General features: G+C 38.3%; 1 protein-coding gene across 12 annotated transcripts in view; it reads left to right on the top strand.

Annotated features, from left to right (window-relative positions):
- Positions 1-3185: 3185 nt before the first annotated feature.
- kiaa1109 (KIAA1109 ortholog) overlaps positions 3186-12399 on the top strand; it is a 77079-nt gene continuing 67865 nt past the window's right edge. For all 12 annotated transcript variants that reach the window (XM_037125228.1, XM_037125229.1, XM_037125231.1 and 9 more), the window contains exons 1-3: positions 3186-3329; positions 5438-5573; positions 10890-11006. In XM_037125228.1, coding sequence (XP_036981123.1) covers positions 5468-5573; positions 10890-11006 — 223 coding nt within the window. In that variant the 5' untranslated portion in view covers positions 3186-3329; positions 5438-5467. The remainder of the gene's footprint in view (positions 3330-5437; positions 5574-10889; positions 11007-12399) is intronic.

Genomic DNA, 12399 nt, shown 5'->3' with positions numbered 1-12399 from the left:
CACAAGCTTTTAGTTCCTTCACTTCCTGTGTAATACAACAACCTCAGCAGGCCTTTCAACCTTTTGAACTTGTGCTTTGCAATTACCGATCCTGTACCTGAATGTGAATGGTGAAGAGCAATAAGGTTGTGAGTAATCATGAATTACAGGAGTTGCTTTAAAAACAAAAACACAACCCAACTATTTACTCATGGGATTATCCATCTGTACTGCAAACTGTATATTTGCTGTGGTCTCAAAATCAAGAATCTACTTTATTGCTTCCCTGAATTGTCCTAATTGTTTTGACAGTGTTATGTTGATTTGATAATGATTTATCATCTCCAAAATAAAGTCTGTTATTTGGGGTTTTTTACTGTGCAGATGGAGTGCTGATAATAAAGATTGTTATAACAAACCTGATAAAAAAGAGCCTTTATAATTTTTTCATAATCATAAATGTTTATGCTTTATAACTGATAACTGGTGATACGACCAACAGTTTAATACCACCTCATTACCATGGCTAAAAATGGCACTATAGTAAAGTAATCTGTATAAAAATAAAACAAGATTAGAACTGAGAAAACAAATGATATACTAATATAATTAATATTGATGTGTAGGTAAGAATTAGGGATGCTGTAACTAGGATTTATGTGCACCCTCTGCAGCCCTCAGAATCATCAAGTTTGATGTCAAATGTCACTCTCTGATTTCTACTAGCAAGCTCAATTCTACCACTTGACAAGGTTAATGGATCTGAGTGTGCCAAATTTACTTTACAGATTTGATTTTATTGCAGATAGTATGCAGACATTCAGTCCTTGACGTCTTGATGTAAAGTTGTTGGTAAATTAAGTTTAATTTAACTGGAAAAATACTTTGTGGCAACACGGAAATTAGAGATAAGCCGAATGAATGCAGCTTTATTGATCAATGAGATGCACACCATAAGGCCCATTTTGGAACAATATTAATCACAGATTGTAAATACATATTGATGAAGGTTCTCAGTCTTCCAGGTCATAGTAATTCTAAGTGTTATATCATAAGCAACTGAAACATGTCCATTTGCCTTTGATATAGCACTTGTAAATACACAGCTTATTTACGTTAAATATCATTATGACAATAATGTTGGTCTGCAACGGTAATGATGATGACAGTATTGAAATAGGGAAAAAGACATAGTAAAACAGTAGATTTACAAGGAAGACTAAGATAATTAGTCATGTTAACTGAGGCAATTCAGGAAGTCTGTGTGTGAAGTGCCCTACAACCTGACTGTAGAATTGGTTATCCATAAGTCATATCTGTGAAGACACTGCTTTCTTGAAACCACTGGATGGAAAAAAAGGCAGCTTATAAAGAAAATGTAGTCTTGACTAGTTGCCTCAAGCAAGACAATTATAATTGGGTGTCCTCTAGAGGGCCTTGAACTGTTGCATATTAAAAAGAAGAGATGAATGAAGTCAAAGGTGAAGCTGTTAATTACTAATAGAATATCTTTAGTGACTGTACTAAGGACCTCCTTCAGGAATTTAGTTGAAGTAACATTCACAAGTCAGGAAAAATAATTGTTGGGAATATGTGAGTTTCTTTTGAAGCCAAAGCCAAAATAGGTTGGTCTTGAGGGGGAGGCTTGATTGGCAGGGAAAAGCTTTGAGCACCATGTTTGACACCTTTTCAGTTAAACAACTCCTACCTGTTCTTTGAGGAGGCTTTGTTGTTGTGACTGGAGGAGGGCAACAGCCTCCATCTGGAAATTCTAAGAGGTAACAAAGAAGTTGATGTTGCAGCCTTAACCATTTCTGGTGCTTTGACATCAGATTGATTTTAAATAGAACAGGAAGTCAAATGGCCTCATGATTTTTTTCCTTTTCGTTCCCATGATAACACATTCTAGCTACAAAGTAACTGGTGTAAAGTTGAGCATAGTACAGAGGCAGAATATGTTATGTTATAGGTGTTGTTGTATGTCAGTATGACAGCGAACAGAGTCTATAGTTCTATAGTCTTATTTTGTATTCAATATATAGGATTTCTAATATTCAGAGTTTACATATATGTTTGGCAGCCAACTTGCAAATAATCTTACTCTTTAAAAAAATGGAATACTATTCTTTGCAAGTATTTAACCAGAAAACAATGACATGAAATGCTGGGACTTTTTTACAAAGTAGCACACGTAAGTAATACAATTGATTGTTAAAATTAGTTTGATCAAAATACTACCATTCCCAAGAAACGGTATTAGATTATGGAAATTAGAGGAACTGTGTTGCTAAACACCATAAATCTTGTCAGAAAAAAATGTTTAACATAATCTGAAATTAAGATCTGACTGAAATATCTCCAACTCCAAAGGCTGAAGTGCTGATTTTGTTGCTGTAACCTACCTACATATTACACTTGCTGTTAAAACATTATGGCAGGAGTTCACTTGGGCTAGATGTGGGTACGCAATATCAGTGGAATATAAATGTTTAATTTATAGCCAACCAAACACCACTAACATGCTAATGATTCTTTGAAACATGTTAGCATTGAGTGCTCTCACCAGCACTGCATTTCACTACTTCTGAAAGTAAATCTACATGCAGCCTTTACTACCCTTCTGGCGAGAGGCCATGTTTTACTGTGATAGATTGAGATACACATGTGCAACCTCTCTCTATCATGTTCATGAATGAGGGAAATATTTCATGTTAAAAAATATAATCAGCCATGAGTATTGAATATTGACTTATGCAGAAATGTTAATTAAATGAGGTGGAATCGTTTAGCTTGATCCTTTAAGTTAAACACTATGAAATATCAGTATTATTAAAAAAAAAAACAAAAAAAAACCAAAAACTAATTTTTCAATTTGTATAATTACATTTTTTGCATCCAATTTTTATAATGCTGGTTTTATTGTCCTTTAACTCTGGGAAACCTTAATTAACATATAATTAGAAAACGAGTGGACAAAAAGCAGACAGTATTTTTTGTAATGCCTGAATCCTGTTGATCCTGCGGTGGGTCGACCAAATTGTACCAATGCAGCATCAAAACATTCCCACTACTATAAAAACATTCATGCTGATAGGTAGAAAAAACTGTCAGTTATATGCGTGCCCCGCTCACCCTTCCCTCTGATTGGTCAGTATCCGACTTGCCATTTTCCTATTGGTCAATTTTGTGAGCGCTCTCGACAGAACAGGAAGAGATGGAAACCGGCCGTCTGCTAGGTAAATATTCAACAGAGGATGTCAGCTATGCCTATGTCTGACACGAAACAGGGACGGCAACTCCTGGATAACTGGAGCAAAGATGAAACCACATGCTTTATCGACGACAATAAGGTATTTTACGCCCAACGACTGACATGCTTTTACAGTTTGAGAAAGGAGAAGTTACAGGGTGCGGCCTGCTGCCATTAGCTTGTTAGCCAACCTCAGTGCTAACGTTACGATATTTAGCTGTTATCGTAGTAATAGCATTATCCACAAGCTAAATCGTCAGTAGCCAACAAAACGACGGACTGTGTTTGTCGGGTCAGCAACCTTTTGCAGTAACGTTAGAAACACCAGTAAAATGAAACACCTCAGGTTCGTGTTAGATTCTGCTGCTCACTATAAGGCTCGGGAAATTACAGAAGACCTGGGATTAGCTAGATATGTGTATGTTTGGTGTCAGGTATGGCTGTGGATTCCCGTTTCAGTCTGAAGTCAAGTGAATTGTAATTTCAGCAATCGGTAATTAGATGTTTGGCCATTTTGGACATTAGCTAAACAGACAAGATGGCTCTATAGATGATTATATCAATATAGGAAAGTATGTGGATAGTAGCTTTACCAGTTCAATGTGTGAACTAAGTGAAAGACATGTATGTCCCCGTGTAAAGTTCAGTTGATTTTAATGTGAAGCAATATACAACAACGCAAACGGCACCAACTCTTTTGGATAAAGTGTTCGGTTTAATTTGGTTGAACTGCTGCTTTGTGAATCATATGTGTGTCGTATAACCGGCTCCGAAAAGGTATCAAGTCACATTCAAAGATGTGTGTCCTTAGCTGAAAGGAAAGGTCAGGTTGAAGTTAATGATCAGATTTTACAGTACAGTGGTTTTGAATGTGGATATACATAGAATGATGATGACGAAAACAGAATCACATGTCTTGACAGTTTTTATACCTGTAAAATGTTGATCAATAATGCTTGTGCTGTCATTGCCAGACTCTATAAGAAAATTCTTTATTTCTGTCACTGTTAAGCAGCATAAGTATAAGCATAGCAGTGACCGTTCATTTTTGTATTTCATTTTACCTTATTATGCAATGATGAAATTAAGAGTTACTTTCCCAAACTGTGCTTATTAAGGCCTGGTGATAGTTGTAGCATTTGGCCTGATAACAAGGAAACGTTTGGAGACAGATGTGGTAACAAACACACAATGGATAAGTAGTCCCCCATGTATAAACTGAAAGCACTCAGAGCACAGGTATCTGTGATGAGTCAATACCTCATAACTCATGCAGGGAATGTGCCTCCTCCTGCCTATTTGGGCATTGTAAACAAAACCGAAAGCCACATCCAGAATTTTGGCACATCTCAGTGCTTTTACAGACAGCATCATTTAAGGTATTAGATGAAGATTTAGGTGTGTGAGAAATAGTATATAATACGCAATTATGTGTATGATAGTATTCAAGTTTTTGATTCTAATGAATGGGCTGAAAGCACGGCAAACACAAATACCCTCACAAACACCCTTCTAAGAGCCCCCTGCTTCACACAAACAAATAAAATAATCCTTCGTGTAGGAGCAAAGTCCTCATCACCAAGCACATGCCCTCATAGTATGCCAAGTATTTAAGACCAGTAGCCAATTATGATCACATGAGGGGTAACACATAACAAGCTTTTTTTCTTTAAGTTCCCCATGCTCAGTTCTTATGAATGTTGAGCACGATATAAAGTGTCTGAAGTGTTTGAAGGTTTAAACAACAGTTGCATGTTAAACAGACTGTGCATATAACCATGTAGACATGAGCTCCTTGTTTTTCTTAAATAAAAACAGTGTAGGACTTAAACCTGTTGTTAGGAGATGTCTACTGTCTATTTAGTTTTTATATACGTCAACACTTTTATAAATGATGGTAAAGTTGGAGTAGCAGTTTTACTGCATGTTTTGCTTTATAAGAAAAGCAAAACAAGTTTTTTTGTTTGTTGCACAATTCTGTCTGTCACCATTTTTTAATTTAAGAATTGAGTTTTAGTTAACTTTCTCCTCCTGGAAAACCTATGTGGCTATTTGTGCAATACAGATTCATTACACATGTTTTAAATACATTTTCTTTGTCTTTCTGTCCTGTTATGCATATGCTTTATTTTTTATGTTTTCTGTCATGGTTGGTTTTGGACCTGTGCTATGTAACTAATCTTTTTCTTTTTTTAAAATCTTTTTCAGTTTTAGACATCAAACTGAGAGCTTTTAGCCATGGAGGGGCATGTGGCCAAAAACAATGAAAGCACTTTCCCCAGCTTCGTGGATCTAGATGACTTTCTTAACAAGCACAACTCGAACTTCATCTGGCTCCTCGTTGGTAAGTCTGTATCCTCTCTGGGGGAATTATATGCAGAACAACTGATGTAAACTGGCTAGAAGTCAAATCATTGATGAGCACTTGCATGTGCTGTATTCAGAGTACAGACTCCCAACAAATAAATACTAAAGGGTTTCAATAAGATACAGAAAAGATTATTTGGTCTTTTGTATACATATATATTAGGTCTAAACCTCATTTATTAAACAGAGATTTTCTAAGCGGATATCCTTCCAGGGACAAGACAAATATTTTACTGTTGGCATGACAGACAATATCATTTTCATTCTCTTCTATCTAGGGGTAATGACGGAATGTACACAGACTTCACGTAAATTACCACAGACATGCTAAGGATTTCAATATTGTATATACCGTAGTAGTCGGTGATGGGAGCTGCATAGTGGAAAGTATGATCTGTAATGTGTCTAAGATCCCACATGAAATATTTAGATTAATGTGTGCTGTTAATGAAGCTGACTGCATTAATATTTAATTGTGATTTAATTAAAGTAAAAATAAGTGATAGTCTCCAGTTGTTGATCAGTTCATGTGCACAGAGCGGTGGGCCATGATATTGAATGACTCATAGAATGACGCTTTCTTTATATGATACGACATCTTCAATCTATAAAACATTTTTTCGGGTAAAGAAAAAGACATCAAACTAAAGCTTTTACTGCAGCTGTAAAACCCAGCTGTCAGACCAGACATAGAAGAATATGTTGTTGGTTTATGCTGTATTTCTTAAAGAAAAAAGATGATGAACACATATTTTAGTAGAATTCGTGATTGTTTCTATACCCATTAGTGTTTTAAGTACTGCTGTAATCCTGCAGCCATTTCTCTGTGCTGATTAAACTGTATTGTGTCTGGTAAAAAAGTAGGATCTAGCATATTATATTCAAAGGACCAAACAACAAGGTAATTTACATGCATTATTAAAGGGGCTAAATCAGCATTAGTGGTGTGAAGGTATAGGCTGACCTTATTGTTAGGTTAATGAATGTCACTGAAACAAGCGAGTGTATACATGTACAGCTAATAAGTGGAGGCATATAGGCCTGTAGAGAAGCAAGCTTATGACTGGAGGGTCACTGGTTCAATCCCCTGAACTGGCAGGAAATGGCTGCGGCTACAGGCAAATGCAAATCACCTGCCTGTGCTAAATGTGGGCACTGCAGGATGTGAGGCACATGGAACACAGTTTACTGGTTTCTGCGTTTGTGGGGTCAAGTACACATGTCCATGGTTCTAGGTGTGGCTTTGTTGGTGTGAGATCCCCAAAGTTGAACTCCATACAAAACGAAATGGGAAAATTTGCTTGCCTTGCAAATGTTGATTTTGCATGTATGGGGCTGTGGCCTAAATCCGAGTAGTGCTTTTATGGCAGTAATGTCAGTTAATTTAAAATTTATTGATTAAAATATCTGATTGCTTCAGTATTCACCCCCTTTAAGTCATTATTTAGTAGATGCGCCATTGACATAATCACAGCACTGATTCTGTGTGGATAGGTCTCAATCAGTAGCCCTTTTCACACAGAGACGCTGCATTAATCACTGCAGCGGCAGTTTGCCAGTTCTCCGTCATTGTTTGTTCACACAGAGCCAAGCAGCTCTGGTGTAAAGATGCACCCAAGTGTAATTCACACATCAAGCCGGCACTGTGGATCCTAAAGAGGCATGAACGGTACACGTCATAATGATGACATCTATGTGTTTTTTCACCGTGTTTCCTCCGGTGTCTACCTGTTGATCTGAACATGTGCCCACTGACTGTTTATAACCATATGGATGCAGTTATAATGTGCGATTTTTTAGATCCAGGAGGATGCAGAGAATTGGCGCAGGATCCCCGCATTCAAAGGACAGTGTGAATGGGGCTAGTTTTGCACATCTGGACACTGCAGTTTTACTCCATTCTTCTTTGCAAAACTGCTCAGTTGGATTGCACAGTGATCAGGCGTGAACAACCCTGTTTAAGTCTAGCCACACATTCTCTATTGGATTGAGGTCTGGGTTTTGACTCATCCACTCCAGAACATCCACCTTGTTGTCATGAAACCATTTCTTTGTTGCTTTAGCTGTATGTTTTAGGTCATTGTCTTGCTGGAAAATAAATTGTAGTTTGCCTGCAGACTAAATCAGGTTGGTCCTCAAGGATCTCCCTATATTTAGCTGGATTCATTTTACCCGCTACAGTTCTTCATGGCCTGTTGCTGAGAATGGTGTGTTTTCAGTGATGTGCAGTGTTTGATGGCCACCAAGCATATCCTCTAGTCTGATGGCCAAAAAGCTCCATTTTGGTCTCCTCGGACCAAAGAACCTTCCTCCAGTTGACCTTAGAGTCTTCCACATGCCTTTGGTTGAACCTACACTATACTGCCAAAAGTATTCACTCAGCTGCGTTGACTCGCATGAACTTAAGTAACATCTCATTCTTAATTTATAGGGTTTGATATGATGTCGGTCCACCCTTCTGAATTTTTGACCATTCTTCCAGAAGTGCATTTGTAAGGTCACATTTGGCTCTCAGTCTCCACTCTAATTCATCCCAGAGGTGTTCTATCAGATTCAGGTCAGGACTGTGTAGGCCAATCAAGTTCATACACACCAAACTCTGTCATCCATGTCTTTATGGACCAAGCTTTGTGCACTGGTGCACAGTCATGTTGGAACAGGAAGGGGCCATCCCCAAACTGTTCCCACAAAGTTGGGAGCATGGAATTGTCCAACATGTCTTGGTATGCTGAAGCATTTAGACTTCCTTTCACTGGAACTAAGGGGTCAAGCCCAGCTCCTGAAAAACAACCCCACTCCATAATCCCCCCTCCACCAAACTTTACACTTGGCACAATGCAGTCAGACAAGTACTGTTTTCTTGGCAACCTCCAAACCCAGACTTATCCATCAGATTGACAAATGGAGAAGCACAATTCATCACTCCAGAGAACGTGTATCCACTGCTCTAGAGTTGAGTGGCGACGTGCTTTTTACCACTGCATCCAACGCTTTGCATTGCACTTGCTGATATATAGCTTGGATGCAGCTGCTTGGTCATGGAAACCCATTCCATGAAGTTCTCTATGCACTGTTCTTGAACTAATCTGAAGGCCATGAAGTTTGGAGGTCTGTTGCGATTGACTCAGCAGAAAGTTGCCGACCTCAGTGGCGGAGTTGCCGTTATTCCTAATCGCTTCCACTTTGTTATAACACCACTGACAGTTGACTGTGGAATATTTAGAAGCGAGGAAATTTCAGGACTGGACTTGTTGCACAGGCGGCATCCTATCACAGTACCATGCTGGAATTCACTGAGCTCCTGAGAGCGACCCATTCTTTCACAAATGTTTGTAGAAACAGTCTGCATGCCTAGGTTCTTGCTTTTATACACCTATGGCCATGGAAGTGATTGGAACACCTGATTTCAATTATTTGGATGGGTGAGTACATATTTTTGGCAATATAGTGTATCTGTTCTCTTTGCCACTCTCCCATAAAGCTTTGACTGGTGAAGAACCTTGGCAATAGTAGTTGTTTTTAGGTCCCTCCCATCTCAGCTGCTGAAGCTTTTAACTCACTCAGAGTAGTTATGGGTGTCTTGGTGGATTCTCTCACTAGTTTCCTTCTTTCACGGTCTTTCAGTTTGTGAGGGGGACTTATTCTGGGCAGATTTACACATGTGCCATATTCCTTCCATTTTTTAATGATGGATATAACTAAACTCTGGGGGATGTTCAGTGACATGTTTTTGTATCCATCCCCAGACTTGCTTACATATTGACATACTTTTCAATAACTTCTTGAAGTAGTTACTTGGAGTGTTCTTTTGTCTTCATGGTGTAATTGTAGTCAGGAATACTGATTAACCAGCTATTGGACCTTCAGACACAGGTGTCTCTATACTACAATCACCTCTGCTAGCACCAAGTTGGTGGTCCTTTATTGAATTACTAATCAGTTTAAAGGGGATGAATACTTTGCTTTACTTCACTTATTTTACATGATATATTTTTAATTAATTGACATGCCTTTGTATGTATTTTGTTTAATTACTTGACGTTATCGTTTTTTTGTTTGTATTTATTTTTGTTTTGTATATTTTTTGTATATTGAACCTAATTTAATTTTATAAAAGCAATAAAAGGGGAAAACATCAGAGGGGATGATTACTTTTTCTTGGCACTTTATATGTTGTGTACAGTGATGGAATATTACTACAATTATGTATGTGAGTACAATTATGTACTGAACTGTACTTGAGTTAAATTTCAAGGTTCTCGTACTTGTATTAGGGCTGTCAATAGATTCAAATATTTAATTGTGATCAATCGCACCGTTGTCCATAGTTAACTTGCGATTAATCGCAAATAAATCAGACAGGTTTCATTTCTTCTAAAAGTATCTTAAAAAGATATTTTTTTTAAGCTTTTAATGCTCTTATCAACATGGGAGTGGACAATTATGCTTGCTTTAAGCAAATATATATTTATTATTATTGCAAAAATCCAAAACAATTACAAATATGGTCAAGAATATTCTCCAGAATAATGTCAAAGGTACATCATGCTCAAAAAATGTAATGAAAGCATAACATGGCAAACTCAAGCCTAGCAAGCAACAACAATAGCTGTAGAAATATTGAAAGTTAATTCCTTAGTAATACTGACACAATGGAGAGTCCAATTTTGCACCTTTTAAGATGAACTGAACTATGTTAATTGGCCTGTAAGCTGTAGCCACCAATTTAGCTATCCCAGTTAAAGGTTTGTCGCATGTAGACTTGTCCAGTTGTCTCTGTTCAAAACTGTCCACTGTGATCTGCTTTTGGGTGGGGGAGGGGAGATAAGAGCTCTCTGCATCAGCGGTGTGCTCGACCAGCAAGTGGTTTTTGAGACTTGACGTATTCTGGTGGTAACCCACTGTTCACAGTGACAGTAAATGCAAATAACTTCCAATAACCATCTGGCAGGCTTTGAAGCTGACCATGCCATTCAAAAGAACTTTTTCTTTATCAGTTTCTGCTCAAGGAGATTTGTTTCTGCTTGCCATCCGCTTCCTGATATCTCAAACTATGGGGCAGGCCGAGAGGTCCTAACGTGTTTGCGCTTATTGCACATTAAAAAAGTTAATGGTGTGAAGAGGAATTTACATAAACATGTAATTATCTCATTAAGTTTGACGGCCAGTATGAATATATATGTTTTATATTTGTAAAATAAAGTATTCTAGTCACCATAACACAATAAAAAAAAAATATGTTCTGCTTGTACTGTATTAACAAACTTGACCCTGTTGTGTTGTTGTCTTTCAGCCACCATTCTGTCCTGTGGATGGATCATCTATTTAACTTATTACAACTCCCGCAACATCGGCCTCATCCTCACCCTCATCATCAACAGACTGTACAAGGATGGCTACATTCACATTGGTGTGTGCATCAGGAGCTCTGTTACACACTGAAGAATAATGAGGCGGAACGCTGCCAAAGCTTCCAGTTCAAGGCGTTAACTCTGAATATTTCATGATGAGCCGGTTCTCTTAGTGATTATCTCCATCTACTGCAACCAACACCAGATTTAATTTATCTACATGAATGACACAGGAGCTAATTTATAATGCACCCTGAGGCCTGAATCCAAGTGTGACGCTTGTGGGTTTTTTTTTAAGCAAGTTCTTCCAGCTTCTTCCAAAAGCACATCTGTTTGTTTACTAAAGAGCAGAATTTGGCCTGAATACTACTGTACACTCAAACTTAAAGAGAGGCCAGATCATGTCCTAATGATGATGAATTTGTGATGTGTTTGTATTGAACATTTGATCAGTGAATTGACATTCATAGCAGAGTATGTTGACAGAAACCTGCAGCTGTGGGCAAATAGGAAGTGCAAGAAAGATTACCAAGGCAGCATTAGGATTTAATGAGGAAAGCATGGCTTAGGTAACGTCTCTTTGCCAACATGTGTCACTACAAAGTGAGCAGTCACCTGTGTGCCTGCTAATCTATTTTTAAATGTTATATTTGAATTGGTTCAAACTTCCAAAGAGGTTGGTACTGCGTCTCGGCATTTACAAAAAGTCATGTAAGGCAGGGGTGTCAAACTCAAACACAGAGAGGGCCAAAATTAAAAACCAGGACTAGGTCAAGGGCAAACATTTGTTTTAAAAGGATAAACAGGCTATTGGATGCAAGTGCAGAAGGAAAACATTGATGTCTTAGAGCCAGATGCTTGACACCTTTTCGTAACTGCCAGTTCATCAATGCAGAGCATTTGAGCAGCATGTAGACCGAGTTGAGGCATCATTGCAGGGATGATGCTTTGAAACTGTGCAGCGCCTACAGAGTCATACTTTCCCTTGAGTGTATTATTACACTGGAGGTCTATCAGCTCCATTTGGAGGTTTACAGGTGCTCTTTCTACATCTGTGAATGGATTGCTTAACAGTTCAAATTTAAATTTTTGAGCTGCAAAGGAGGAAAATCGTTGTGTGAACTCTATACCAAGTGCACCCAGTTTATCAGCAAATTGTGCTGTCGGGAGAGCGGTGGAAACATATCTTATCAGTGTTTGGCAACACAGAAAGTGACTAAAGTTTCCTTGCTGCATCTGAGTCTCCCACAGGGGCAGCTTTGCTTGGAAAGCTCTCACTGCATCATAATTGTCTGTGATCACACGTCCTCGTCCCTGAAGCTGTTCATCATGTCGCACAAAAACTCCAGATCACATTGCCGCTTTTCGTCCTGGAGCTCTGTGGTGTCTTTTCCTTTCCTTTCCAGAAACTGGCAGATTTCCTCATGCAACTCAAAAAATCTGTTGAGCACT

This window comes from Acanthopagrus latus, chromosome 16 (assembly GCF_904848185.1).
Source record: "Acanthopagrus latus isolate v.2019 chromosome 16, fAcaLat1.1, whole genome shotgun sequence".
NCBI lineage: Eukaryota > Metazoa > Chordata > Actinopteri > Spariformes > Sparidae > Acanthopagrus > Acanthopagrus latus.
The sequence above is the reverse complement of the archived record's forward strand: the minus strand, read 5'-3'. Positions and strand labels throughout refer to the sequence as shown.